Genomic DNA, 26242 nt, shown 5'->3' with positions numbered 1-26242 from the left:
CACCCTTCTATGATTCTGTGATACTTAAATGCATTTCCTAGCCCTTTAGTATCTGCCTTTCATGTATGTCTGGCAGATAAGATTTTCAGCTGAAACAGAAGGGGCCCTGGAAACGAATGGGAGTGGTATTGACACACATTGTGCTTGCCATATCTAAAGGTAGAGTGTAAAGTTTGTCCAAAGCAACAGTCCTTAGATTAAAAAATGTTTTTTATTTGACATTATTGACTTTCATTGGCAAGTTCAGTTCCTCTTTTTTAAAGAAAAAAAATAAGGGAAGTTGGTTATTAGGGTGGATTTGCTTGTGCATACTTGAGTTTTACACAAGTGTAACAAAATGAGTGAAATTGACTGGCTTGAGTCTGTATGAAGGTTGAAAGTTTCTTAAAGTTGTTGTACTGTGTGACAGCTATGGAACTGCCTTGTGACTGCTTTGAGAAATGTTGTAGTAACAATGGCCTTCAACCCACAGCCTGCCTAAACAAAACCCTATGCTAAACAAAATCCAAATCAAATACGTTGGTGGAATACTCTGTCTGTTCCTCTTTAAAATCTATAGCAAACTGACATCTTTCAAATTAATTCAGTGCCTAAAAAAGGTGACTGCGCAGATCTGCTTTAAAAACTGAACAGAAGGATTTGATCTGACTGTTTACCAAATGTGTTATGCCAAGGCAGATTTACCCTACCCCCCTGTAAAGGCTTGCTAAGTGTAAACATCTAAAACCTCCTTCCTTAGTTGGTAGTGAGTGACATGATCTGACTAGACTTAAATAAACTTCAAGTCCAGACTACTGAATCAAGTTTAAAATGGTTTTGCATGCTGGGAGATGTTCCAACCTTCACACGCCCTTCTTGTAGATTAGCTGACTTTGGAAAGCTGTGACCAGCTCTGAGGCCACTCCTCATGGTAGACTTCATTCAAATGTTGGCAGTGCAGGTGCCTGAAATGTTGCCTTCTCAAGAATGTTTACGCTGTGAAGGGCACTCCGGTGTTATGTAGAAATCTGACTAATATTTATATATTAGTATTGAAGTTTAATAACTTTCCTCAAGAACATTTTCTGAAAAGGAAGCTTTTTACCACCTGCTATGAAGTATTTATGTTCTGTTTGGTTTCTTATTTCATATAACCTTTCCTTAACTTAAATAGTTTCAGATAATCTCTGCCTAGAAATTACTGTGCTCTGTTACTTGCAGGGAACTGGTGAGGCATTGTTAAGGGCTGATTGTGTAAAGCAGAGCGAGCCTTAATTGGCCAAAGCATACTGTTAGTTCAGTGTTTGCTGATTTGCTTTACAGTAACAAATTTTGTCCTGCTCTCACTGAACTTAAGCTCCAATAAATCTTGCTGTAAGATTCAGTGGAATGCTTTTGAATCAGACAGTTTTGAAATAATGGCTTTTCTTTTGATTAATCTTTCAGAAAGTTATTAGCTTTTGCTTGTATCTCAACCAAATTATTAGTACAGAGCACAGTGAGCAGATGATGCAGTGGATGCTCTTTTAGGATCACAATGAGAAGACTATTTGTGACTTCCAGTTTATAGCTGATGACAGTTTCTTGCCCAAAAGCTGTGTTTGGTGCTATGGAGTGTTAGTCTAGGTGATTTTATACTTTGAAGTACTCATTCATTGAGCAAAGTAAGGAAAGTTTGCATATGTGAAGATTGAATTTGTTCCCTTTGCTGCATTCTTCTTAAGCAGGGTAGTTAGAACAAATTCTTGCAATCACATAAGAACCTGATAATTGTCTCTCATGCTGCTAAATATGTACCTTAAAATATACTCTTTTAAAACCAAGATTGTCATTCAACATGTGAAGGGGGAAAGCCTTTTCTGATTTCTAGAAGATGTTTTTGCAATGTGATCTGTGAACCTGTAGCCTGTGACTCTGTAGTGATCAGATCATTAAATGTAATGAAATAGGTATCTCCTACTCTGAACTTCAGTTATTGCTAGAACACTTGAAGAATGTACTTGTAGCAAACACCCTGTTGATGAAAAGTAAGTCTCAAGTTCTGGCGACTGGCTTACTCATAATGTGTAATAGCAGAATGTGAATCACGGCAGTTGCATGGAAAGTTGAGATGCAGAAAGCCAATAGGAGATGGAGTTCAACAACAGAGGCCTGCATTCTTGGGAAGTGACACCCTATTTGTAACAACTGACATCCACTCCATTTTACTGAGCTAACAAAACAGAAAGGAATGTGTCCACATTTGACTAGAACTGCAGGAATACTGGAAGACAGATGAACTGTGCTTACACACAGTTGAGTTTACATAGCCTTTAAAGTTTTATTTATGTGGGCATTCCCTGCACTTTGTAGCTCTGTGTTTTGGAGATGGAAATAAGGAAATTTGCCTTTTGGACACAACTAGCATGGAGCTTGCATTGGAGGCACTTCTGGCATTTCAGGTGTCCCCTGTGTCTGTCCCTCCCATGTCCCTTCCTTCGCTTCCCCTCCCAAAAAAAATGATCTTCATCTTCTATTAAAGTTAGAGAAGCAGTTTTTCTCTTCCACAAAAAAAAAACTGTTGAGATGGACATTCCATTTGTCCTTTGTTGCCCTACAATGAAACATTGTTTAAGACTTCAGCCTTAGACAGTTAAAAATGTGAAATGTCTATTTAATTGCTGTGCAACAGGACAGATAATGGCTGGCACAGTTCTCACAATAATTTATGTGCCACCAAACAAGTGCAGTTTATATGCCTCCCTTTAAAGGCCGTTAGTTCAATCACGCCGTTTCTTGTCTCAAAGTGTCTTAAAACCTAGATCAAAAGAGTAATTAAGTATCCTTTAGATGTGATCAAACTGAGTGATGATGATTTCTAAATGCAGTGTTTTAAAAAAAGAAAGGAAATAAGCCCATGGATTCAATAAGGAGTCACGTCCTAGTAGTGTGGCACATTTAGCAAAATGGTTATTTTGGATGGAATATGTTCATAGTACTCAAGTTTCCAGTAGAGAGAGGATGAGATAATGCTGTTAGATGTCTGAATTGGTGTCTCTTTATATGTTCTTCTGTATACAAAGATATTGTGATCAATACCCTATTTGAGACAACTGGTTATAATAACATCATTTAATCTTGAGGAAGAGACACTCAACTTTCAATTTAGAAGGTGTAATAACTACTTTAAAAACATGAACAGCCATGCATTTAATTTGAGGTTGTTTTTTTTATCACTGCTTGGCAATCAGCTCAATGTTACTTATTTTTTTGGGAGGGTTAGTGCCAGTCAGGTGACTTATCAGATGCTTTAGCAATATGTCGCACACACACACACAAAAACCTACTATCAAGACTTGACACATCAAGACCAATGTGGTGATTCAGTTAAAAAAAAGATAGAATCATACGATGGTAGGGGTTGGAAGGGACCTTTAGAGATCATCTAGTCCAACCCCCCTGCAGAAGCAGGTTCACCTAGATCAGGTCACACAGCAACTTGTCCAGGCAGGTTTTGGAAACCTCCAGAGAAGGAGACTCCACAGCCTCTCTGAGCAGCCTATTAATGATTACTTTCAAACATTTGTGACTACTTCAGACTCTTCTATGGAAGTCTTTCTGTTTGTGGGGTTTTTTCCCTATAGATTTTGCCATTGCTTGTATCTCTTTAGCCTGACTTCCTTTGAGAGCCAAGATAATGTGGGAGAGAGTTGATTTAACTAGATTTAAAATCTAGTTGATTTTAAATCAACCAGATTAGTTGATTTAACTAGAACTTTGGAAAGTACTGGCTAGCTTTGTCTCTTCTTAATGAAAAGAATAAGTGTCTCAAACTTAACTGCTTCTATGTTTTTCATGAAACTTTGTGGCTAGGTCAAAAGAGTCACCTCATTGCCTCTGAAGGTGTTGCAGCCTGTTTTCTGTCTGGTAGACCAAAGATAACCTGCAAACACGTACTAACAGGCCAGAGAGCAAGAAGGTAGATTGGAACGTGCTATGGTTGAAGTACCTGTTACTTGCTGTGGAAGTAGGGGAAGCTGTGGGTATTGCAATGGTGAAATCAAAGTATGGAGATTGGGGTTTATCACAATGAGGAAGGTGGAAAAAAGACAGAAAACCCATGTGATTGGCAATGTAGAAAACGTGGTTTGTTTGTTTTACTTTTGAGGAGAGTCAGTCACAAAACCAGGCTTTGAATATTTCTATCACCCTAGTAGGTCAGTGAGCAACATCTGAGAGCTGTGTTTGTCTTAATGTAGCCTTCAACTATCTATTTCTGGTGTTGGGGATCTTAGTAGATGCTAGATAAACTTGAAACATTTTAACTTTGTGCTACTGCTAGTTACCACACTTACTGCACTGTGTAGTAACACATGATTTCTTGACTACTCAGAAACTCCTTGAAAGGACCCGTGCCAGGCGAGAGAACCTGCAGAAGAAAATGGCTGAGCGGCCCAAGATGGGGGCAAGACCCACAATGCAGAACAAGAGGGTCAGGGAGCCTTTACTAGAAACTGGTAACCAGGCACCTCTTCCTGGTGATGAAGGTATTTTGCAAGCAGTTTAATAAAGATTCTCTTTTGATGGGAGTCCCATCTTTTTGTTGTTTGTTTTTCTAATGACAAGTGAAAACCTTTACTGTTAATGTTAAACAGAGATGGATGCAGTTACCTGACTGCTAGGATTGAATATGCTAATGTTTAGCTTGAACAGAGAGCAGATGCTTTAAGTAACTAGTAAGCTGTTTAAAATGTGTGTAACACTAAAGATAATGCCTTGTGCTTGGTAGAATTTGGGAAGGACATATTTTTGGGAGGCATATCAGGACATTTGTAAATTGTAACTTTATTTGCATTACAGTTTTGTACTGTCTGAAAATGTTTGAACACTAATTTGCTTGATCTGTGCAGTGAAAACTGGTACAAAGCCATCACCGTCAAAGAGGCTCTGCCCTGACAATATTGAGACCCAGTCTACCAGTTCAGAGAATGTACAGCCGGTTCCTTCAAGTTCCACCAGCCCTCATCCTCCTGAGACAACTTCAGAGCTGCACGTAGCAGCTTCGAACAAGGCTTCCTTGGTTCAGCCTCTTGAGAAAGGAAAAACAGAGTCAGAAACTCCTGCAGCCCTTTCAGTCAAAACCCGTATGCAGAAATTGGCAGAGCAGCGCCGCTGCTGGGATAGCGAAGGTGTGTCTCGTGCTGAGTAGTGTTGGTGTTTCCCAGTGTTTGCAATTTTTACTTTTGTAAAGAGTTCAGCACCGGAGAAGGCCTAAAATAATGAAACTGTCAATTACAGCTTAGTTTTATACTAGTGTGATGCCTTTCTCATTGCAACAGTAACCTAAAACTAGTCATCTGCATGGTTAAAAATGTGATGAATTCACGATGGGCTTTAATTTAACTTGATGAGTCTCAATGCTTTCAAAGCTAGTGGCTTGGTTCCACTGATGACAAGAACATCTAAATGTTGATAAACTCAACTGATAGCAAAATGCAAAAGTTGCAAATATATCTCAGTGTATTTTATCAGCCAACTAAACGCGTTTTCTCTTTTCCAGATCCCTCTGAATGTGTTCCTCTGTCTCCCCTCCTGTCAAAAGATCGTCCTGTTTCTCCACCTAAGCAGACATCTAATGCCCTGGCAAGCGATACCCCTATTGGGAGAAGAGGCCGTTTAGCTAACCTTGCTGCTACCATTGGTTCCTGGGAAGATGACCTAAGTCATCCATCTGCAAAGCAAAACAATGCACAAGAACAGCCTGGCACTACTTGTTTATCCAAATTGTCCACTACAAGTGGAGCATCTGCTAGAATCAATAGTAGCAGTGTAAAGCAGGAAGCTGCATCCTGTTCTCAAAGGCTCGTTGAGGATTCTATTAATAAACCAGTGGACTCAAAGATAGCGGTGAGTGTCTGACTTAGTTGCTGGCTAAAAATTGATTTGAGTATCAGAGGAAACAAATATTAACTCAGAACTGTTTTATTTGAATTTAAAGATTTAGTGTGAGCAATCTTAGTCTATTTACAGCTTTTGCTTTATTGCAATCCCACGTGCTCTTTTTCATTAGCAGACCTGAAACAGCTTTAAGTCTCCCTTTTATGGAGACTTAAAGGTGAGTGTATTTAAGTCCTGTAAAAGTAATGTCCAAGTAATTGAGTGATGCTCTTTAAACCATCAGAAGGAGGCTTCTTACAGAGATTTTGGGTTTCACTCTAACTTATCTAGTTGACTGAAATTGTAAATGTTATTGCTGTATGACAGTTCAGTCAGGATACACAATAGGTACAGAACAATAGGTATCTGTTACTACTAATTTCAGCAATTAATATCATTTGTAAAATGTCAATATCTGCTCTGTGGAGTGTTTAGGGAAGCATGGGGAAAAGATCCAAAGTAGCTGCAAAAGCATCTGGAATCAAATGCTGAAACAGTTCGAAATACTGGATAAAAACCTCATAATCTACAAAACACTTGTTCTCAGCTTTTTCTGTTGTTGATGCAGAATGCTTTCATTCTTTTTCCTCTTGAGAGAATAAGAATGTACAGAGTCATCTTAACGTTACTCCTTTTTTTTCCCTTGTTAAGGATCCAAACAATTTAACACGGTCCTCAGGAGTCACTGTTCCCTCTTCTAAAGAATCTGAAGTGAGACAAACCCTAAAAGAGAATCCCTGCAGCCCTCAGAAAACTGAGAAGTGCACACAAAAAGCAAAATCAACTTTACCTCCACCAGTTCAGTCCAAAGAAGAGCCAGTCAAAGGAACACATGTACAACTTGAACCTAAGGGTAAACCCGCAACACCAGGTAAGATGTTTTTCATCTTTAATAAATGGTCATTCAAATCAGGCTTGTGTGCCCTGTGCTGAAAACTGCGTGTTAGTTAAGAATTTATGGTAACATATCAGATAATGCCTGTCTCCTGGTGTAACTTGAGTAGAGTCCTAAGAGTTTTGTGATAATTATCATAAATTATACACCTTCCATATTTTGCAAGGGCACATCCTTGGACATGGTTTTGAAACTCTTGAGAGCAAAAATCAATTTAATTGTTTTCTCCAAGTGGAAAAACATCATTGCTAACCTAATTTAATTGAGACTAGTTAAAGCTCCTTTCAAAATATTGAAATGCTATGTGTATTCCTCTGATGTAAGGTAAAGATTCTGCATATGTTAGAAGAAATTAAAGCTCAATGTCACATAGATGCCCTATCTTTCCTACTGTTTTTCTTTTCAGTGCTAGCATTGATGCTAAAACAAATGATGAACTGCAGTTTTAAATTCAACTGCTTATTGAGTCAGGAACCTGAACTAACAGCTTGAACTCTTTGAAATGAAAACCAGTAGAGCCAGTGTGTGTCTCTAGATATGCTGGCAATAAGACAAGCTCAGTAAAGTGGAGTGGATGTCAAACAGTGTATTCACCTTATGTACTAGAGTGCTCTCTTACATAAATTATGCAAGTCAGGCTAGTTGTAGAAAAGATGAAAAATCAAGTACTTGGTGGATCACATGGATTTATTAAGAGGAGGATATCTATTTGCGTGAATTTGCTGCTTTGTTAACTTCAGTGTTCTGTTACTGTGGTGATTTGCTGTTCAGATTTAGTTTGTGTCAAGTATAACAGAATAAGAGCTGTAAAGGAGACTGCTTAATTACTTCATGGAGAAACTTCAGAATGGCAGTGATTTCTTTCTGTATCTTTGAGAGTTTCTTTTAAAGCAAACAATTGTTCTTGTAGGGGGATCAGGAATTAAGCCCTTCCTGGAACGCTTTGGGGAACGCTGTCAAGAACGTAGCGCACGGAGCCCTGCTACGAGTACTCCAGGGTGCAAAACACCCATTGTTACCCCAAATACAAGGACAATCCAGGAGAGGCTACTCAAACAAAATGAAAATTCCTCTACTGCCAGTTTAGCACTTCAGCTTAAACAGGTATGACTTGCCACATTCATAGCTAGCTTACAAGCTTAGCGAAGATTCTTACTGTTCTGCCACCTACCTGAGGAATTTGAAGTGTTTTGACATCTTAAAGCTGTCAGCTTTTCCCTTCTTCCCCTTTATTTGCTCAGGAACGTGAACGAGAACTCGCATGCCTTCGTGGCCGCTTTGATAGGGGCAATCTGTGGAGCGCAGAGAAAGGTGAAAGCTCAAAAAGAAAACTTCCAGAAGCTAAAATGGTAATGTGGTACCTCTGTGTAACAAAATTCATGACCTGTGGATTGCTTTAATGTGTTCTGAACATGGGGATAGATGTGCAAATGTAAACAAAAGATGAAAACCCATGCTTTGTGAATGGCCAGGCTGAGGAAAAACTGCTTATCAGATGGTTTGATTAATAACAAATTATTAGTTCTTTTTTCCTCCTGCAGAATCAGTTAAGCAGACAAGTAATAATGCTTTGAGTCAATTGGGGGTGGTTTTGGTGATGTTAATTGTGGGTTTTATTTGTTAAAAACAAAATAAAAGCTCCTCACAGAAACACTCAAGTTAGTATTTAGTACTTCAGCTGAATTTCTGACATAAATAGGATCCTTCTTGATACTGGATAGTCAGCCTTTTTTCCTAGCAGATGTTACATTCTGTATCTTTTGGGCAGTTAGTCATTTTGAACATTACCTCCTGAATGTTCTATATTTTTGGTTTTGCCAGGAAAGCCAATCTCAGGCTAGTCCAAAACATCATCCTAGTTCAGATGCTACAGCTTTTGGATCAGCAGAAGACACACCAGCAGGTGACAAGCCAGTAAAGTCTCCCACTGTGGAGTCTTCAGGTAAGAACTCTTACTATTTGCCTATGGCTAATTCTGGACTTGAAGCGTTGCCCTTGACTTCGAAAATTCAATAACTAAAAAAAAAATAACTAAAATTCAACAGCTAGACATAAAATCTTCAGTGGCTTCTTTTTTTGTAAACTACTCAGATGCTCCTAAAGGTGAAGAGACTGATAAACCTAGTCCTCTGAAGATCACTGACCCAAAGAGCCCTGTAAAAGCGATGTCTGTCTCAACACTTGAACGTCTTTCTGAGAAACCGAAAGGTTTGTATTGAGTAGATGTGTATTAACACACTTTGCTGTCTTGTCCAGTAGAGTGTTATGATCCTTCAAGTCTGAACAATGAATTCACCATCTGCTGACACTTGTGTGCTTTGCAGTGAGGCTTATATAAAACAAATCAGGAAACTTCTTATACTGTAACTTTTTCTCTCCAGGAATATTAAACACTGATATTAAGAGTTTACTGGGAAAGGACAGAATGACTGCTCTGCTATGGGACTTGCAGTGAGATTCCAGACCTGTTTGAACTAAAACATTGAAACTTGTCTAACAAGTGGACCTTTTAATTCCCTTTCTGTATCAATTATGCAATGTATGTGATGATGGTATATTAAGGATGGAAATGCTCTTTAGTGTTCTGTATGTCTGACTGTAAGTGTTTTTTGATCAAGCTTACATGAAAAGCAAAAATAGTTGGCTCATCTGATGCCATATTTCAGTTCATTTAATGAGAATGAAGACTTTAATCTTGATGCTACTAACACTTTGAAAACATCACCCTTCAGATGAAGTACACGAAATCGAAATGAGTGTGGATGACGAGATGAATAGCTCGAAAGTGATAAATGAAATTTTTGAAGTTCTTCAAGAGGATGGTCCAGACATAGAAAAGCTGAAGAAAGAAATGAGCATGAGCCTGGAAGGTGAAAGTGATGAGGATGAGCAAGAAGAGTCTCTGAATATTTCATCAATGTCTCTGTTAACCCCTCTAGTGGAATCTGTTGGTCCAGAGGTGAGACTTCTTAGGAGGTGGGGAAGGGTTTATTTATCAGAGATATACAATTTGCTTGTGAACAGTGATATTTTATTGTATTGTGACACCTGGGCAAATAGAGAAGTTATGTTTTCATTAGCAAAATGTAATTTGTAATGAGGTAAAGTTCTCCTCTGAAAACAGCATAAATATTGTATGCTGTGCTAGTCAACTTGTGCTAAATCAAGCTTGAGTACATACATCTGACACATGCCAGACTTACGGTCGTATCTGTGTGTTCAGTTAGGTGGTTACTGATGAAAATCTCGAGAGAAGTAATTGTGAAACTGTACCAGTTTGACAACTAAAGGCGAAGTCTCCTTCAGTTTGCTGGTCTGTTAAATTAGCTTGCTCCACGTCCCAGAAAACATTTGTAAAATGTCTCTTAACTAGCATTCAGCAGCCTCCAAATTGACTGTTGATATGCTAAACAGGATGAGAGAAACCAAGTAATGATAATAGACTGATTTCTGCAATAGAACCTTTTCTTCTTCCCAGGCCTTTATTTCTCCTTGTAAGTCAACTGGTGAAGGTAGCAGTATCAGTGATGTAAGCCTGACGTCTGAAAAGTTCCAAAGGACTAAAGTCCCCAGGGCAGAATCTGGAGACAGTATTGGCTCTATGTCAGAAGATCGCAACCTTCCGTATAGGTAACTAACACAAGTCCCCAGCCCTGGTTCTGTAAGTGTGCAAACGGAGACACTGGCTTTTTTAACTCTCCTAATGAAGCATATTGCTTAAACTACAAATGAATCACAGAATGTTAAGGGTTGGAAGGGGCCTCGAAAGATCATCCAGTCCAGCCCCCCGCCAGAGCAGAACTACCTAGAGTAGGTCATACAGGAGCTCCTCCAGGTGGGTTTAAATGTCCCCACACCCATCTGGGCAGCCTGTTCCAGTGCTCCCTCACCTTCACACTGAGGAAGTTTTTCCTTGGAACCTCTTATGTTCCAGCTTGTACCCATTGCCCCTTGTCCTGTCATTGGCCATCACTGAGAAGAGCCTGGCTCCATCCTCCTGACACCCACCCTTTATGTATTTGTAAACATTAATGAGGTCACCCCTCAGTCTCTTCCAAGCTGAAGAGCCCCAGCTGCCTCAGCCTCATGAGGAAGATGCTTCACTCTATCATCTTTGTGGCCCTGCACTGAACTCTCTCCAGCAGCTCCCTGTTCTTCTTGAACTGAGGGGCCCAGAACTGGACACAAAATTGCTGATGTGGTCTCAAGAGCAGAGTAGAAATGAAACTTATGTCCAATACTTTCGCCTTCATCAAAGATTCTCTGTGTAGTCTGTACACTGCTTAAACTTCAACTGAGCTGAGGGCATGCTTTTTAAAGCCATTTAGACAAGTCAAAAAACAACAATACCTGATATATATGTATATATATTTTTTAACAAAGCTTGGCACACCTGTGAAACATTTCATGAGGTTTCCTCTTTTCAAAGTGTTGATGCATATAGATCTCAAAGATTCAAAGAAACCGATCGTCCTTCAATAAAGCAAATCATTGTTCGCAAAGAAGACGTGTCTTCCAAACTAGAAATGAGAAAGAACGGCCCATCTGATCAAGCCAACATCAAAAAGAAAATGCAGGTATCCAATATACTACTTAAAATCCTTTTTTTTTTTTCTAATTTACTTTTTCTTTGGTTAATTTCCCCTGTGAACGTCCAAGACGTTAACATACTGCTTACAACTGCAAAATTAGGTTGTTTAGCATAAATATCTTAACAGTAGGGAATGAGAACTGCAAAATTAGGTTGTTTAGCATAAATATCTTAACAGTAGGGAATGATACTACATAATTGGAACAGCTAATGTGTCTCTTAGAAGGATTATGCTATAGAGTAAGTCTGCGGCGAACAAGCCAGGAGATGGGGAATCTATCTTATTACTGCCTTTGAGTTAGGCAGCATTCATAACTACACACCTTCAGTAGGCAAGATTGTGATCTCTGCTGGTGCCTTGTTCACCTGCATGGCTGAGTTTGAGGTTAACTGCCCTTTCTTTTGGTGAAGAGAACACTGGATATGGAGTGTACAAACACTCAAGTCATTCACTCCTCACTGTATTTAAACTGCCTCTGTCAAACAGCTGTGCTGCAATGTTCTTTTGCTGAAGTAACTGTAAACTGCAGCATTTTTGTAGTTTACTATCTAAATGGTCTGATTTGGTTTTTTTTTCTGAAGCATAGCCCCCAAAGTACTAATCTTAAGACATTTCCTTGTTTGACTGTTAGACTAAGTCTTCCTGTTCTTGCTAATTCTTTTTATTAGGAGCTGAATAACGAGATCAACACGCAACAGAATGTGATTCATCAAGCCAGTCGAGCTCTGAACTGCTGTTTTGATGAGGAACATGGAAAAGGATCACAAGAAGAAGCTGAAGCAGAGAGACTTCTTCTCCTTGCAAGTAGGTTTTGAATTCTTTGTCATGAATGCTTTGGGAAGAATTGATGAGCTCTGGCAATGCATTTATTATAGCACCTTATAGCTGGTTCTAGTTCTTCACTTGGAAAAAAGGGAAGGATATTTGTTCTGCTTTGGCCTCTTATATAGGCAAAAGGACATTTTTGGTATCTTTCTTGTCCCTAATAGTCCTGCTCTTCTGGAAGATGACTAACATCTCTGTTGCCTTTTACTTACAGCAGAACCTCAATTGTTCAGTACTACTTTTTCTTCTGTTACAACTGCAATTAATTAATTTCTCTGTGTAGCTGAGAAGAGAACTGCTTTAGTGGAAGAACTGAACAAACTGAAGAGTGAAGGACCTCAGAATAAAAGAAATAAAGCTGCTTCTACATCCACTGAATTTGCTCCATCCAGGGGATCTGTTTCCATTTCAGAAATGCGTCTACCTCTAAAAGCTGACTTTGTGTGCGGTACAGTTCAAAAGCCAGGTAAAACTAGCAACTGCGAGAGCTTTACGCCTTCCCTCCCCTTTCCTCCATCCTCCCTACATATATTTCTGGTTCATTCTCCTTGGAGTTTTTTTGTCTTCTGCATCTCAGAACACTGGGGACAGTGAAAATTTAGCAGTTACATTTAATTGATCTGTTTTTTGGCTAAATTTTTTATACTTTCCATGGTTGTTTCAGTTGCATCCTTTTGTGTCTTGTGGAGTTCAAGAAACTTATCAACACTTTCCCAGCTGGTCTCTGTGGTTCCGTGTAACTGATTGGGAAGGAATTAAAATCTCAGGTTGTCTTTGCTCTTGATACCTTGGATTTTTTTTTTATGGGTGCAAGTCTAGTACTAAACATCGTTATATAAATTCTGACCTCTGTGGTAATGTGAAAGGCTCATTAAGGCTCTAGTTTTCTAGTCCTCCTGTTAACATCCTCAAATACTTAATTTGCAAAGATTAAATATTTAAATCATTATCATATTTATTGTCATATTTAAATCATTAAAGGGTTAATATGGATTCATTTCTTCTCTTGTTCCAAAATAACATCTGGCTTTCTCTATGTCTAGAGGCCTACTCTGGAACACAGTAAACTTTTGTCATGTGGTTGGTTGAAGACTCTGCAAGCCCATGATAACCAGTGCTGTTTATATAATCCTAGAATCATAGGATGATAGGGATTGTAAGGGACCTTTAGAGATTATCTAGTTCAATCCTCCTGTAGATATAATGCCCTAGAATATGATTGTAGCTGGACAGGTTCTGACTTCTTGCCTCACTAAAACTTAAGGGCAAAAGTCATTAGGCAAAGTTGTGTTTAATGTTGGCTGCCAAACTTCTAAAGAATTCATACATAGCTTTTCTTGTTTAACTGTCTCCTGAAATCTAAATTATGTTTTTATATCTTCAAATTAAAACCACAGCCACGAATATAAATGGACATATCTGACCTAATTTACAACCCCCACTCTGCTCCTGATGTGTTACAGTCTTTGTTGAGAGACATAAATCATCTCTATTGTAGGAAAGGCTCTCTAACGGTTACAAAATTATGTTTAGTTTCAATCAGTAATTCTAAAAACCAAATTGTGTAAACAACCAACTGTAAACTATTTGTTGTCAAAGTGTTATTCTGGAAGTGCAGCATTTGCTATACATTGTGCACCAGAAGCTCTATTAATGACTTTCACCTCTGAAGAGAACATGAAATGTAGAGTACAAATCAATGCTTGCTGAAGTCTTTTTTTTTTTTTTCTAAGAGCTGAGACTTGTCCTATATAACAGAGCACTTAAACTGTTTTGGTTTTGAGGTGTTTTTTCAATGTGGTATGATATTATGCAATGCTCTTGCTTTACTGTGCAGCAATTTGCTGCACAAACTCCAGATTATCTCCTGACGCTATTGATGTGTGCTTGTGGTCGTTCCCCACCCCGTATATGAGGAGTTAGTGAAATGAGTTGCCTGGATAACCAGTCCCTTCACAGCACTGAAAAAAGTATGAGAACAGGCAAGAGTGAAAGCTGATACATTGTTATGCTGACAGGCCTACAGAACAAGTATATAAAGAACTAAGATTAACTCCTGAATCTAACTGGAAGTTCCTCCCCTTCCCTTTCATACAGTGAGTAGTGTAGGACTGGCCTGAGATGCCCCAAGCAGTAATACATTGAATCACATGGAGATAGTCTTACTGGGAGACACAGTAAGGAAAAAAGTGTTTTAAGAGTAAGTTTCTAAGCAACTCTTGATGTAGTCAAAGTGTTTAACAGCAATGCAGTACTTGAGTGTCTTTATAAATACTTGGCCACCTTTGGCTAACAAAACCATCTGATATATATTTTCAGAAGCAGCAAATTACTACTATGTAATAATCCTGAGATCTGGAGCAGAAAACATGGTTGCAACTCCATTAGCAAGTACTGCCAGCTCCCTGAAAGGAGATGCTCTTACCTTTACTACATCGTTTACTATGTAAGTATAAAGAAGCTGTTTTGGAACCAGTTTCAGCTCTGATGGAGCATGCATACAAACAATATCATCATATAAGGATGTTATTCTGCAAAAAAATATAGTGAGATCTTGAGGTGTGGGTATTTTCTGCCTTGTGAAATAGCTGGAATCCACCTCTCTCAAAAAGCAATCTAGACTTATGCTAATTTACCTCTTGCTTTTTCTACTTCTGTTCTCTCCTGGAACACCTGCAGTGACAGATGGATTGCTCTGACTGAGATGAGGTGGTTTTTGTCTTTTGCAGCCTCTTAAAGCTAAAACTTCATCTCATATGTTAGCTAAAAAGGCATTGTGAGTTTAAATGGCTGTTTGTTAGCAAAAGTCTTCCAAAATAAACAGCAAACTTCCTTTTTCGAGTCCAACCCAACTGTAATTTTCACTTCAATCTTTGTACTTAAACTTAATGGACTGAAGGATGTAATCTGAGGATGGGTAGATGTACTCTATCTGCCTCTTGTTTTCCCTTCCCTTCTGTTCTTTGAGTTCTAGGAAGTACCTTGAAATATTAATGCACACTGAAAAGATCTCAAACAGTCCTATTGGCCAGTGGGAACAAACTATGACTTACTAATAAGAGGTTAGCTATTAGTCAGCACTTTAACTGAGCTTCTCTTGTGCAGAACCTAGCTGCTCCCTGGAGACTTTAGAGGGAAAAAGTAGAAAGCAACTTAAACCTCACAACCAAACAACCCTCCCCTCCATGTTTAACTTATTTTTTTCCCTCTTTCTCCCTTTTAGGCATGATGTCTCAAATGACTTTGAAATAAATATAGAAGTTTACAGTTTGGTATGTATTCGTTCCTGTCAAGAAGACATGTAAGAGAGTGATGTTTTGTACTTTCTTAATGGATTCTTGCTTTACAGGTGCAGAGAAAAGAAGTTGCGAGCACTGATAAAAGGAAAAAGGCAAACAAATCTAAGGTAAATGAAACTTGAAAATCAGCATGTCATACTGCACCAGAAGGTACACTGGAAAGCCTGCAGTATTCTGGGAGAATTGACTAATAGACAGTTTGTCGCTGCTGCTTCTTTCTTGGAACATCTGCAATGACATGTTATGGAATCCTATAGCAATTCAGTAGATGGGACCTATAGCACGTAGAATCATAGAATCATATAATGTTAGGGGTTGGAAGGGACCTTTAGAGATCTAGTCCAACTCCCCTGCTGAAGCAGGTTCACATAGATCAGGTCACACAGCAACATATCCAGGTGCATTTGGAAACCTCTAGAGAAGGAGGTTCCACACCCTCACTGGGCAGCCTGTGCCAGGGCTCCCTCACCTCAACAGGGAAAGAGGTTTTTTCTTATGTTTAAATGGAACTTTTTGTGTTCCAGCTTCATCCCATTACCCCTTGTCCTGTCACTAGATACAACAGAAAAAAGTGATGCCCCAACTTCCTGACTTCCACCATTTATATACTTGTAAATATTGATGAGATCCTCCCCCCTCACCCTCCTCTTCTCCAGACTAAACATCTCCAGTTTCCACAGCCTTTCTTCACAAGAAGATGCTCCAGTCCCCTGATCGACGTGGTGACCCTTCACTGGACTCTGTCCAGCAGTTCCCTGTCCCTCTTGAGCTGGGGAGCCCAGAACTGGACACAGGACTACAGATGAGGTCTCACCAGGGCAGAGCAGAGGGGGAGAAGAACCTCCCTTGACCTGCTGGCCACACTCCTCTTGATGCATCCCAGGATGCCATTGGCCTTCTTGGCCATGTAGGCACATTACTGGCTCATGGTTAGTTTATTGTCAATCAGCACTCTCAGATGTCTCTCTGCAGAGCTGTTCTCCAGCAGGTCAATCCCCAGCCTGTCCTGTGCATGAGGTTGTTCCTCCTGAGGTGCAGGACTCTGCACTTGTCCTTGTTGAACCTCATGAGGGTCCTCTCTGCCCAACTCTCCAGCCGGTCGAGATCCCGCTGAATGGCAGCACAGCCTCTGGGGAATCAGCCAGTGCTCCCAGTTTGGTGCCATCAGGGAACTTGCTGAGGGTACACTCTGTCCCCTCATCCAGGTCACTGATGAAGATGTTAATTCTGAAATATATTGGAGGGGAAGGCAGATGTCTTCCTAGTTCTTTAAAATGCTATGCTTTGTAAACTTTCATTCGTAATGTGTGGTGTCTTTGATAGTGATTTAATGCCCTTATTCTCTGCTTAAACTAAAACGGTCAATATGACTTACCCTGCAGTTTGATTTGTTGTACACATTCTATTGATCAACTATAACAATTTTCTGTCTTCCCAGTGTTAAGTAAAAGCACTAGAAGCTGATTTTTTAAAAGCAAATGTTGCTTTAACTCCTTGGCCATAACCATTTCAGCTTGGATAGGGGCTCCAAGTGTTTGTGCTTTATTGAGGCTTTGGATCTCCTTAACAAGCCAGTGACTCTCTGGATGTAGTTGTGGTGCTGTGGGGTTTGGGTTTTTTTCTTCTTCTGATTCCAATAGTTGGGCACACAGTGTATTAATAGTTTTAGGTTTGATTGCTTCATGTCAAAGATATCTGTCACTTAATAAAAACAAGAAACTTGAGTGTCTTTCAGTTGGAGTGAGTACTTAAATCATGTCTCGGCAAATAGAAACAGGAACTGTCTTCAGTCTTTACTTTCACTTATTTGGCACAGTGAAAACAGGCTTCCTCCTGTCCTCTAATAAAAACTATTTGAAGTCCATGGTTTCTTTTTCTCCTGTGCTGTAGTTCAGAGGAGTTTTTCCTTAAATCTGAATGCTTTTCTGGCACTGTAGGTGAGTTGTTGATGTAGGACTATAGGTGTGATTTGAATAAGTGAACGTAACTTTGGAACCCTATTATGTGAAGGAGAGAGGTCTGCTAGGATTGTTTTTTCAAATGGGTGCTGAACATTCCAAGCTAATGCATGTTTAAACTTTTCTGCAGTAAATATTTCTGAGAATGTAACATTCCTTCCACTGAAGTTGTTCCATGGAGTCAATGAACAAGGCCTCATTCCAACCACTTGTATCCATTCAAAATTTATTTAGATAAGCTTTCAATGGTCTCACTGTTGAACTTTCATGCTAATGTGATGGACAAATTCAGCAGCAGATACATTTATCTTGTTTGTGTTCTGTTGCAGGTTATCACTCCAAAGAGATTATTAACATCTATTACCTCTGTAAGTATGAATGTGATATTGCCATAAATCTGCTTAAGATCACTTCCAAAGGCCATATTCTCTCCCTGAATGAGACTGTGTGTGTGCAGGCTCTTTGTGTCCCTTAAGTGAAACTAGGCTCTCCAGTTTTCTGCCAGACTCTTCAGCCATCAGACCAAGAAACAGATACCAGTTCTATAAATGTAATGTTGGAAAGATGCAGTTATTACAAACTTATTTGGAGTTCCTTTTGAAGTTACTTTTGTTTGCTTGATTTTTAAATGTACTTCAGATGGAGTTTCTTTCTAACCTAGCTTAGTCTTCTGCAGAAATTGTCAGAAATTACTTTTCCACTAAGTTTTTCTTTTTCTCTCTTTCTAGAAAAGCAACCTTCTTACTCCAGGTAAGTAAAATCTAAACCTCTTATGCCAAGATGAATGATCTACACTTGCTTTCTAAAGTAGTATATCAATAATGCTTGTACGTGTAACAATTCTGTGCTTACTACTCCCAAACTCTGTCAATTTGACAGCCTAGAAACTGTCCCTGTGTTTATCTGAGTTACTGATTTTGGTTCTTTTGAGAAGATACCTTCCTTTAAACATAATACCTGGTGTCAGATACCTGTGGTTTACATTCTTTTCCTGAAAAGGTAAACTGAAATCAATTTTAAGATTTTCAATGAGTCTAATAGAAGAGTAATCAAGAGGAAACTTGAAAATACAAACATTCTGAAGCATTGCTTGTGTGTAGTGTTTTTAACACATTCATATATTTTTGACTCTTGGGGGAGAACAGCATCTCTAAGTGCTTTCCTAACTACATCAAAATGTGATACATACTTGTCTGATTACATGAGATACTTGAGCTTGTGTTAGTACAAGTTGCACAAATAAAGAGTTCAGGAACTAACTCTGGAGTGTCTACTGTGCTGCTGCATCTAGTCAGAATCCTGTGTCTGAGCTATAGTGCTTGTATCTATCGATAGAAGTGGAAAGAAGTATAGGTACACAAATTCTGGAAGGCTGCAGCGTGTCACTTGAAGGGGTTAAGAGATTTGAACGTCAAGCTTCTACTGGAGGGCATGTGTGCTTTGTAGTGTGCTCTACAATGCTCTCTGCCCCCTTGAGACTTCTTAAAATGTTTTATCTTCTCCTTTGTGAACATTTCAAAACTTTTCTGAAAGAAAAAAACTCTACCAAGGAGAAATGGTGTGCATCAAGATGCTGTTTGAATGTGCTGTTGGGCTGTGCTGCATCCTGAAACACTGAGTAGGGCATGTATACAGTAGTACAAATAAAGCCTTTTTAAGCCTTGCAGCATTCAGATGGTGTGTTTGTGTTATGGCTTGACTTCAACTTTTTTTCCCTGCAGCCATGACCAGTCCAGGTGTCCCCAATGTACGCTCTACTAACTTCATCCTTGTTGGATCCCACAAGCTATCACTGTCTTCAGTAGGAAATAGCAAATTTGCATTGGACAAGGTAATGGAAGTAGTTGGTTAATAACCCAAAAGTAATTGCATACCCTTTGAAAAATGAATGAGTTTACTGTTTTCAGGCAAAATTACTCTCCTAGAAATGAAACACGTAGGTTTCTATATATGTTACTTATCTCTATCTAAAATGTGTGTTGGTAGTATTTAGTTTCATAGGACTGAAATGTAATTTTAAGATACAACAGAAAGACTTATGTTATTGTGCCAGATGTTCTTTCTTTTCTGTAGCTCAGTGTAAGGTATGGTTATGCAAAGATAATCATAATGAAGGCATTTGGTTAGTAATTTGCCTTCACTGACAAAAAATGGATGTATGCACTTGGTATCTCTGTAGGTGGTCTTCATATTGTTTGTTGCTCTTACAGTCTTGCAACTATCACTAAATAAGACATTAAATGTGGTGTAATGATGATGAAGTATTTGAAATTATCTGTGTATAATTGACTTAACTATATCCAAACAGCAATTTTTAGGACTGAGTTTCCTTTCCTATCCCAATTAAGAACATTTATGTCTAGAAATTTAACATTTTTTTGAAAGAGAGCTAACATTGAGTTTTATGCCATTAGTTCCTTGTCTAAACAGGATAAGTTTATTGGCTCCTGCCATTAGAAGTTAAAAAAATACATTCTTACTCAAGGTTAGAGAGTACAATGAATGTATCTTACACCAAAATACTGTTTTCATAGATGTTTATACCAGCAGCTCTCCTCAGATAAATGAATTCAGAAGTTGCCACAGCTTATGGCAGTATTAAATTACAGCTTTACCTATCCAAATGGCAGCATAAGAATGAATTTACTTCTTGACCAATTAAGCCTTATTGTAATGAGAGTTGTATTGCAATTACAGCTTCTGGTGACTGAAGGATTGGCTATGTTTGTGTGTAAAATTAAGGGCAAAATACATAGTAATCTCAACTTGCTTTTTGGAAGTTTTGGAAGGCAGAGTCCTTTACTGAAGCAGTTAACTGGTAACCTAAGTTGGTTTAATTGCACTGCTGTTACTGACTGTGTGAAGTTCGTAAGTACCAGCTTTGGTTTTCAACCACAAAATGTTCCTCTTAACCAGAACTATGTGTAGAGATCTTGTGCACAGCTTGCTTGTTGGAAACCCTATGTCCTTGAAGTTATGGGAATCAGCTTTTACATTCTATTCAGGAATTAGGATTTGATCTGTTTAGTTTAGTCTAGGACAATACACAAGACTGGGCTAGCAAACTATATATAGCACAAGGTACAAGTAGAGTTCCGGGGAAACTATCTCTTGGTTAGCTTTTTTCCAGGGGCAGACTTCAACAGCTAGAATTTCCCTTTTTTTATAAGATAACTTGTGCTGCTTGTTAAACTATCACCTGTGTGAAGCTTCAGTTTTGACCTGGCCTGTAGCTGTACAAACAGCTGCTTTTTAACTTGCTCTAAGTGTTTCTAATACAGAATAAACTACTGCCACAGTGGATTTTGACTTTCATTCCTCCCTTTTATATGCACAGTTAAAATTCACAGTAGAAAGGAACAAAATGTACTCACGTGTAACCTTCCTTATTTTTATCAACCTTAACTTTGCACTAATTGCATTGAGCATGTTTCTTTTTTCCCTAGATAAATTTTGAAGGGGAGGAAAAAGAACTTTTGGGCTATATGTTCCAGGACAAGGTTGCTGTGATTCTTTAGTTCCTAATTTAAGATGGCAAACTGCTTCCTAGTGCATGTTGCTCATATCTGTCTGGCCTTTTTACAGTACTTATTGTGTTTAATTCCTCTGAGAAAATGCTTACAAAGATTTACTAACTAAACATAAGCTGTTAGGAGCCTTAAAAACTTGCAGAGTTCTACTCTTTGTCTCTTAAAATAATAAGCATGCTGCTAGAACTCAGTTACTTAGACCATCTAGAGCTTTTCCTTAACTAGCTGTTACAAGGAAGACTAGCTGCCTCTTGTCTTCCTACATCAGTAGGAGGAGGAGTTTCCTTCAGAACAAATGGATGAGTCACTTTAAGACAGCTAGTCAGGAAATTTGAGCCAACTTCTTGATGAACTACACAGAGTGTAGAACCTTGCTGAGAGAAGACCAGGGAGAATGACTGGCACTTAAATTAACTTGCTGCCACTGAAGAAAATCAAAATCACCCAGGAACTGAATCTTGTTTCTGATTTATTGAGACCTTGTTTTGTCAAGACTGATCAATACCTTTCTTTTAAAGCAGAAATCAATCATGACCTAAAGTTTTCAAGTGCAAAACATATCAAAATGGGAGGTTCTTATCTGCACACAAATGTGTAATTGAACTATTTTTCTTGCTATGTACATTTTTGACTTTAGGAATGATAGAAATTGATATACTCCAAAGAAATACTTGGTCATTAACAGCCCTCAGAAGAAAATGTTTTGGATAACTTTACATAAGTTACGTTTCAAAATTAAGTGATTTAGTACCTCTCATTTGTAATCAAATGTCTCCTAAGAACTATCTCAAGAATTGGCAAAAAAATTAGTTTTATCTTGACTAGCTTTGCAGATTATCTTCTATGACAAAAAGCCAACATCTTATGGTAGCAATCTGAATGTCCACACACCAGAATGCCAGCTAGTCCAGTCATGGGCTTGAGTTTTCATCCAGCTGAATATTCAACAAATTGCTTGCTTTCCACCCCCTCCACCCAGCTTGCCTTTTAAAGGGATATGTTGACTAGCATGTAGTATTTTCTTTCTCATTAAGTGTACAAGGGACTGTGTTGAGATGTGCTTTAGTATTTAATTAGTAATCATAGAATGGTAGGGGTTGGAAGGGACCTTGAGAGATCTAGTCCAGCCCCCCTGCAGAAGCAGGTCAAGTAGATTCTGTGTAACCACTATGTTCTGTTTGTTATACGCCTTTTTGCTTTACTGTCACAGCTCTTCACTGGTAAATTTGATAATCCACAATACCAATTATTCTGGCCTAACACAAATTAGAAAGGAATGCAAAACTCACAAACTTGAAGTGGGGAATTGGAAACAGCAACACATCCAGGTGGGTTTTGAGGACCTCCAGAGAAGGAGCCTCCACACCCTGCCTGGGCAGCCTGTGCCAGGGCTCCCTCACCTCAACAGGGAAAGAGTTTTTTTCTTATGTTTAAATGGAACTTTTTGTGTTCCAGCTTCATCCCATTGCCCCTTGTCCTGACATTAGATACAACAGAAAAAAGTGCTGCCCTAACCTCCTGACACCCACCCTTTAGATATTTTTAAATATTAATGAGATTCCCCCCTCAGCCTCTTCTTCAGACTGAGCAGCCCCAGTTCCTGCAGCCTTTTCTTATAAGGAAGATACTCCAGTCCCCTGATGATCTTGGTGACCCTGTGCTGGACTCTGGCATCCAGATGAGGCCTCACCAGGGCAGAGTAGAGGGGGAACAGAACCTCCCTCAACCTGCTGCCCACACTCTTCTTGATGCATCCCAGGATGCCATTGGCCTTCTTGGTCACAAGGACACATTGCTGGCTCATGGTTAATTTATTGTCAACCAGCATTCTCGGATCTCTCTCTGCAGAGCAGATCAATCCCCAGCTTGTACTGGTGCATGGGGTTGTTCCTCCTGAGGTGCAGGACTCTGCACTTGTCCTTGTTGAACCTCCTGAGATTCCTCTCTGCCCAGCTCTCCACCCGGTCGAGATCCCGCTGAATGGCAGCACGGCCTCTGGGGAATCAGCCAGTGCTCCCAGTTTGGTGCCATCAGCAAACTTGCTGAGGGTACACTCTGTCCCCTCACCCAGGTTGTTGATGATGATATTGAACAAGACTGACCCCAGAACCAATCCCTGTGGAACTCCACTGGCCACAGGCCTCCAACTCAATTCTGTGCCATTAATAAAAATCCAGGGCTAATGCTACTTATTTCTGTTGTGTGGAAACATTTTGCTGTTTTTCTTCTGGAGTGGTCTTACAGACTCATACCTGGTGCACAAAATTTTGCTGTGCTATGCTGTAGGGCAATGTACATGAGCATGCCATGCACACAGTCTTAGTTGGGTAAATATAACATGCGAAAATGATTTCATCAGCTTCTCGTGCTCATGTGTATCATGTCTTGGAGGAAGCTGAAGTACGCCTGCAACTCAAAGGTGATCCACTTCTAACAGTAGCTTCTATTTCAATGTTGTGCAGGATTTACTGGGGCAGTTTTCTTGGTGAATTAGCAATTTTTCCCTTAGCATACATGTGGCAGTAGTGGTTTGAATACTCAATGTAATTGGTTGCTACATGAGGAGGGATTGTGGGAAATCTGAAAGCAGTCCTTGTTGCATACTCTTCCTCAAAATGCTTGAGTATCAAATAACCAGATAATGTACCAGGTGCTCTGGTACAGCAATTAAGCTGGTTTTTTTCAGTGGTAGAAGATAGATCTTAGAACCTCTTTTGTTAGAAATAACCTGAGTCTTCAACAGCTTGAGGGCCAGCTGAAAAGAACTCCTTTCATTACTTTTTCCCCTTCTAGGTTTTTTTTAACACAAATATTTATGAGTAGGCACTTCTACAACCATATCTGTCAAAAATGCTTATAGCATCCATGTACCAGTCCTCTTTAAGCCCACTCTGGTATTTTCCAAACAAGTCAATGTCAAACTGAGACAGAATCTTGCAGGATGTGACCTGATGCCTTGTGATGTTTTTAACCATGCTTGGAATGTCTGCTTTTCTAGAATCAAGCATGTTTGTGCATATGTCCTGAGCAAACTAATAAGCAAAGAAGTCTTGAAAAGCTTCTAAATGAACTTGAAACCAAAAGTGATTATTGCTCTCTTGCTTGAGGCTGATTGCTTCTTTCTGGCTGAAGATCCTAAGAAAAGGCAGTGCTAACATCCTGGTGTTGGTGACTTGCTCCAGCTGGTAGAGAGATGTCAAAGTTAAATGACTTGTTGTTTTACTTTTTGCAGGTTCCCTTTTTGTCTCCTCTGGAAGGTCATATATATCTGAAATTAAAATGCCAAGTGGACTCCTCCATGGAAGAAAAAGGGTTCTTGGTAAGGGATTTGTTTCAAATTCCTTCCTTGGAAATTACAGGTCTTACTAAATGTAGTTGCTTGTTTAACTTCATGCATGTATTTATAGGGATTGTGAAGCTTAAGACTGACTTGATTTTTATTCTCTCTGAACAAGACCTCAGAACTTTCTTAGTTTGTCATCTAGACATGTTCGAAAGAAAACTGCCTTTCAGGATTTTGTATACCTTCTAAATACTGGTATTTATTATTCTGAGCTTTAGTATTTAATACCTTCTCTGGCTACAATCTGTGATGGGAGGGGAGATTCTATTTCTACTAGAAACTTTTACCAGGACATCTTGGTTTTTTGTCTCATAAAACCCAATTTTCCCTAATAACACACTTTATATTTTCCCACTATATTCACAGACTTTGACTTACAAGGAAGCAACAATATTTTTTGAGAAACCTCAAGCACTTCCCTCTCTAGAACTGCATGCCTGGGTCTCATAGATGAGGCTGTCGAGATTGTGTCCAGGAGATGGCAGTAAATGTGCTGTGAAAATGCTGCAGCAAGGCATTAACAATGCTTGTTACTTTGGTGTTTAGGAAATCAGCACTTCCTTAGACTCTTTTCAAGCAGCTCTTTCTGTCTCCTTTCCTTTAACTGAAGTGAAACAGATTTCATTACATGCAAACATTTCATGTGCTTATGGTATCTGCTATCCCATGTTTTTGTGTATTGATTTCAGAAAGTTCTTGTTTACTTTCTGCTATGTAGTATGTGAAACCTAAGCAGCATTGTATGTACACATTAAATTCTTTCAGAGTAAAGGTTTGGGAACCTAAACTGACCAGACTCATGAGAGTGGCCTGTAAAATAACCAAAGCTTTTGTAATCCTGAAGGGAAAGTTGAAGATGGCTTAAGTACCGAATCATAGAATGGTAGGGGTTGGAAGGGACCTTTAGAGATCATCTAGTCCAACCCCCCTGCAGAAGCAGGTTCACCTAGATCAGATCATGATTTATTACATTATATTAACACATTTTGTGTACCATTTATCCTGTGTCTGCTCTAAGTAACTGTTTAAGTTACCTTAAAATAATGGGAATGTTTACTGTGGACATGAAAATGGTAGTGTGAAACAGCAGTGAGAGGTGCAGTTAGAGCAAAAGGCTGAAAAATTGAGAATGGAAGCCCATGTTCTATGCCATCTGGAAAATAAGTGTACTGCACTAGAAGAAGCTTCTCTCAGTATATCTCTTTTCACTTCTCTTGTGTTTACTCCTGTGAAGGGTTGTACTTGTAAAACCATTCTGGTAGAAAAACAGTTGAGTAGGTGCCAAGTTCGAGGTATGACGTTGCTCCATTTTGATGTTCTCTCTTCCATATTTTTTTTAAGACTATGTTTGAAGATGTCAGTGGATTTGGAGCATGGCATAGGCGCTGGTGTGTGCTGGCTGGGAACTGTATCTCTTACTGGACGTACCCAGATGATGAGAAACGAAAGGTAATGCTGTTTTATCACGATTAAGTCTGAAGTTCTGACTTCAGATTGTAGCCTCCAAAACTTCCTGTTCGTTCTTAATGACAGTAACATTTAGGCTTAAACTAGGGGGGTGTGTGTATATATATATATGTGTGTGTGTATATATATATATGTGTGTGTGTATATATATATATGTGTGTGTGTATATATATATATGTGTGTGTGTATATATATATGTGTGTGTGTATATATATGTATATATAGTTTCCCCCTTCTTAGTCTTAAGGTTTTCCATTGTGCTTGATGAATGGCTTCATTATTTAATTTCTATTGATCAATAAGCTGACTATATCTAGTTGCCTGAAGTTTTAGACTCCAACAGGGTAAAGAATTAGAGTGGGTGATCCTTCTGTATTGCGGAAGCATAGCTGTAATTATGGGCTATCTTATTTGCAGCCATTGTTTTCTTGCAGCTCC

The 26242-nt window shown here is 39.1% G+C and overlaps 1 protein-coding gene across 1 annotated transcript in view; it reads left to right on the top strand.

Moving 5' to 3' along the window:
* Positions 1-26242, top strand: part of ANLN (anillin, actin binding protein) — a 29187-nt gene that overhangs the window by 714 nt on the left and 2231 nt on the right. The window contains exons 2-23 of the mRNA XM_061996731.1: positions 4352-4505; positions 4869-5147; positions 5519-5865; positions 6547-6766; positions 7701-7894; positions 8032-8139; positions 8612-8732; positions 8882-8998; positions 9523-9749; positions 10269-10420; positions 11220-11367; positions 12051-12186; positions 12491-12673; positions 14527-14653; positions 15431-15479; positions 15557-15613; positions 17794-17832; positions 18193-18214; positions 19186-19295; positions 20911-20964; positions 24227-24313; positions 25679-25786. Coding sequence (XP_061852715.1) covers positions 4352-4505; positions 4869-5147; positions 5519-5865; positions 6547-6766; positions 7701-7894; positions 8032-8139; positions 8612-8732; positions 8882-8998; positions 9523-9749; positions 10269-10420; positions 11220-11367; positions 12051-12186; positions 12491-12673; positions 14527-14653; positions 15431-15479; positions 15557-15613; positions 17794-17832; positions 18193-18214; positions 19186-19295; positions 20911-20964; positions 24227-24313; positions 25679-25786 — 3039 coding nt within the window. The remainder of the gene's footprint in view (positions 1-4351; positions 4506-4868; positions 5148-5518; positions 5866-6546; positions 6767-7700; positions 7895-8031; positions 8140-8611; positions 8733-8881; positions 8999-9522; positions 9750-10268; positions 10421-11219; positions 11368-12050; positions 12187-12490; positions 12674-14526; positions 14654-15430; positions 15480-15556; positions 15614-17793; positions 17833-18192; positions 18215-19185; positions 19296-20910; positions 20965-24226; positions 24314-25678; positions 25787-26242) is intronic.

The sequence above is a fragment of the Colius striatus genome, chromosome 5 (genome assembly GCF_028858725.1).
Source record: "Colius striatus isolate bColStr4 chromosome 5, bColStr4.1.hap1, whole genome shotgun sequence".
NCBI classification, from domain to species: Eukaryota; Metazoa; Chordata; class Aves; order Coliiformes; family Coliidae; genus Colius; species Colius striatus.
This window is presented reverse-complemented; position numbering and strand designations above follow the sequence as displayed.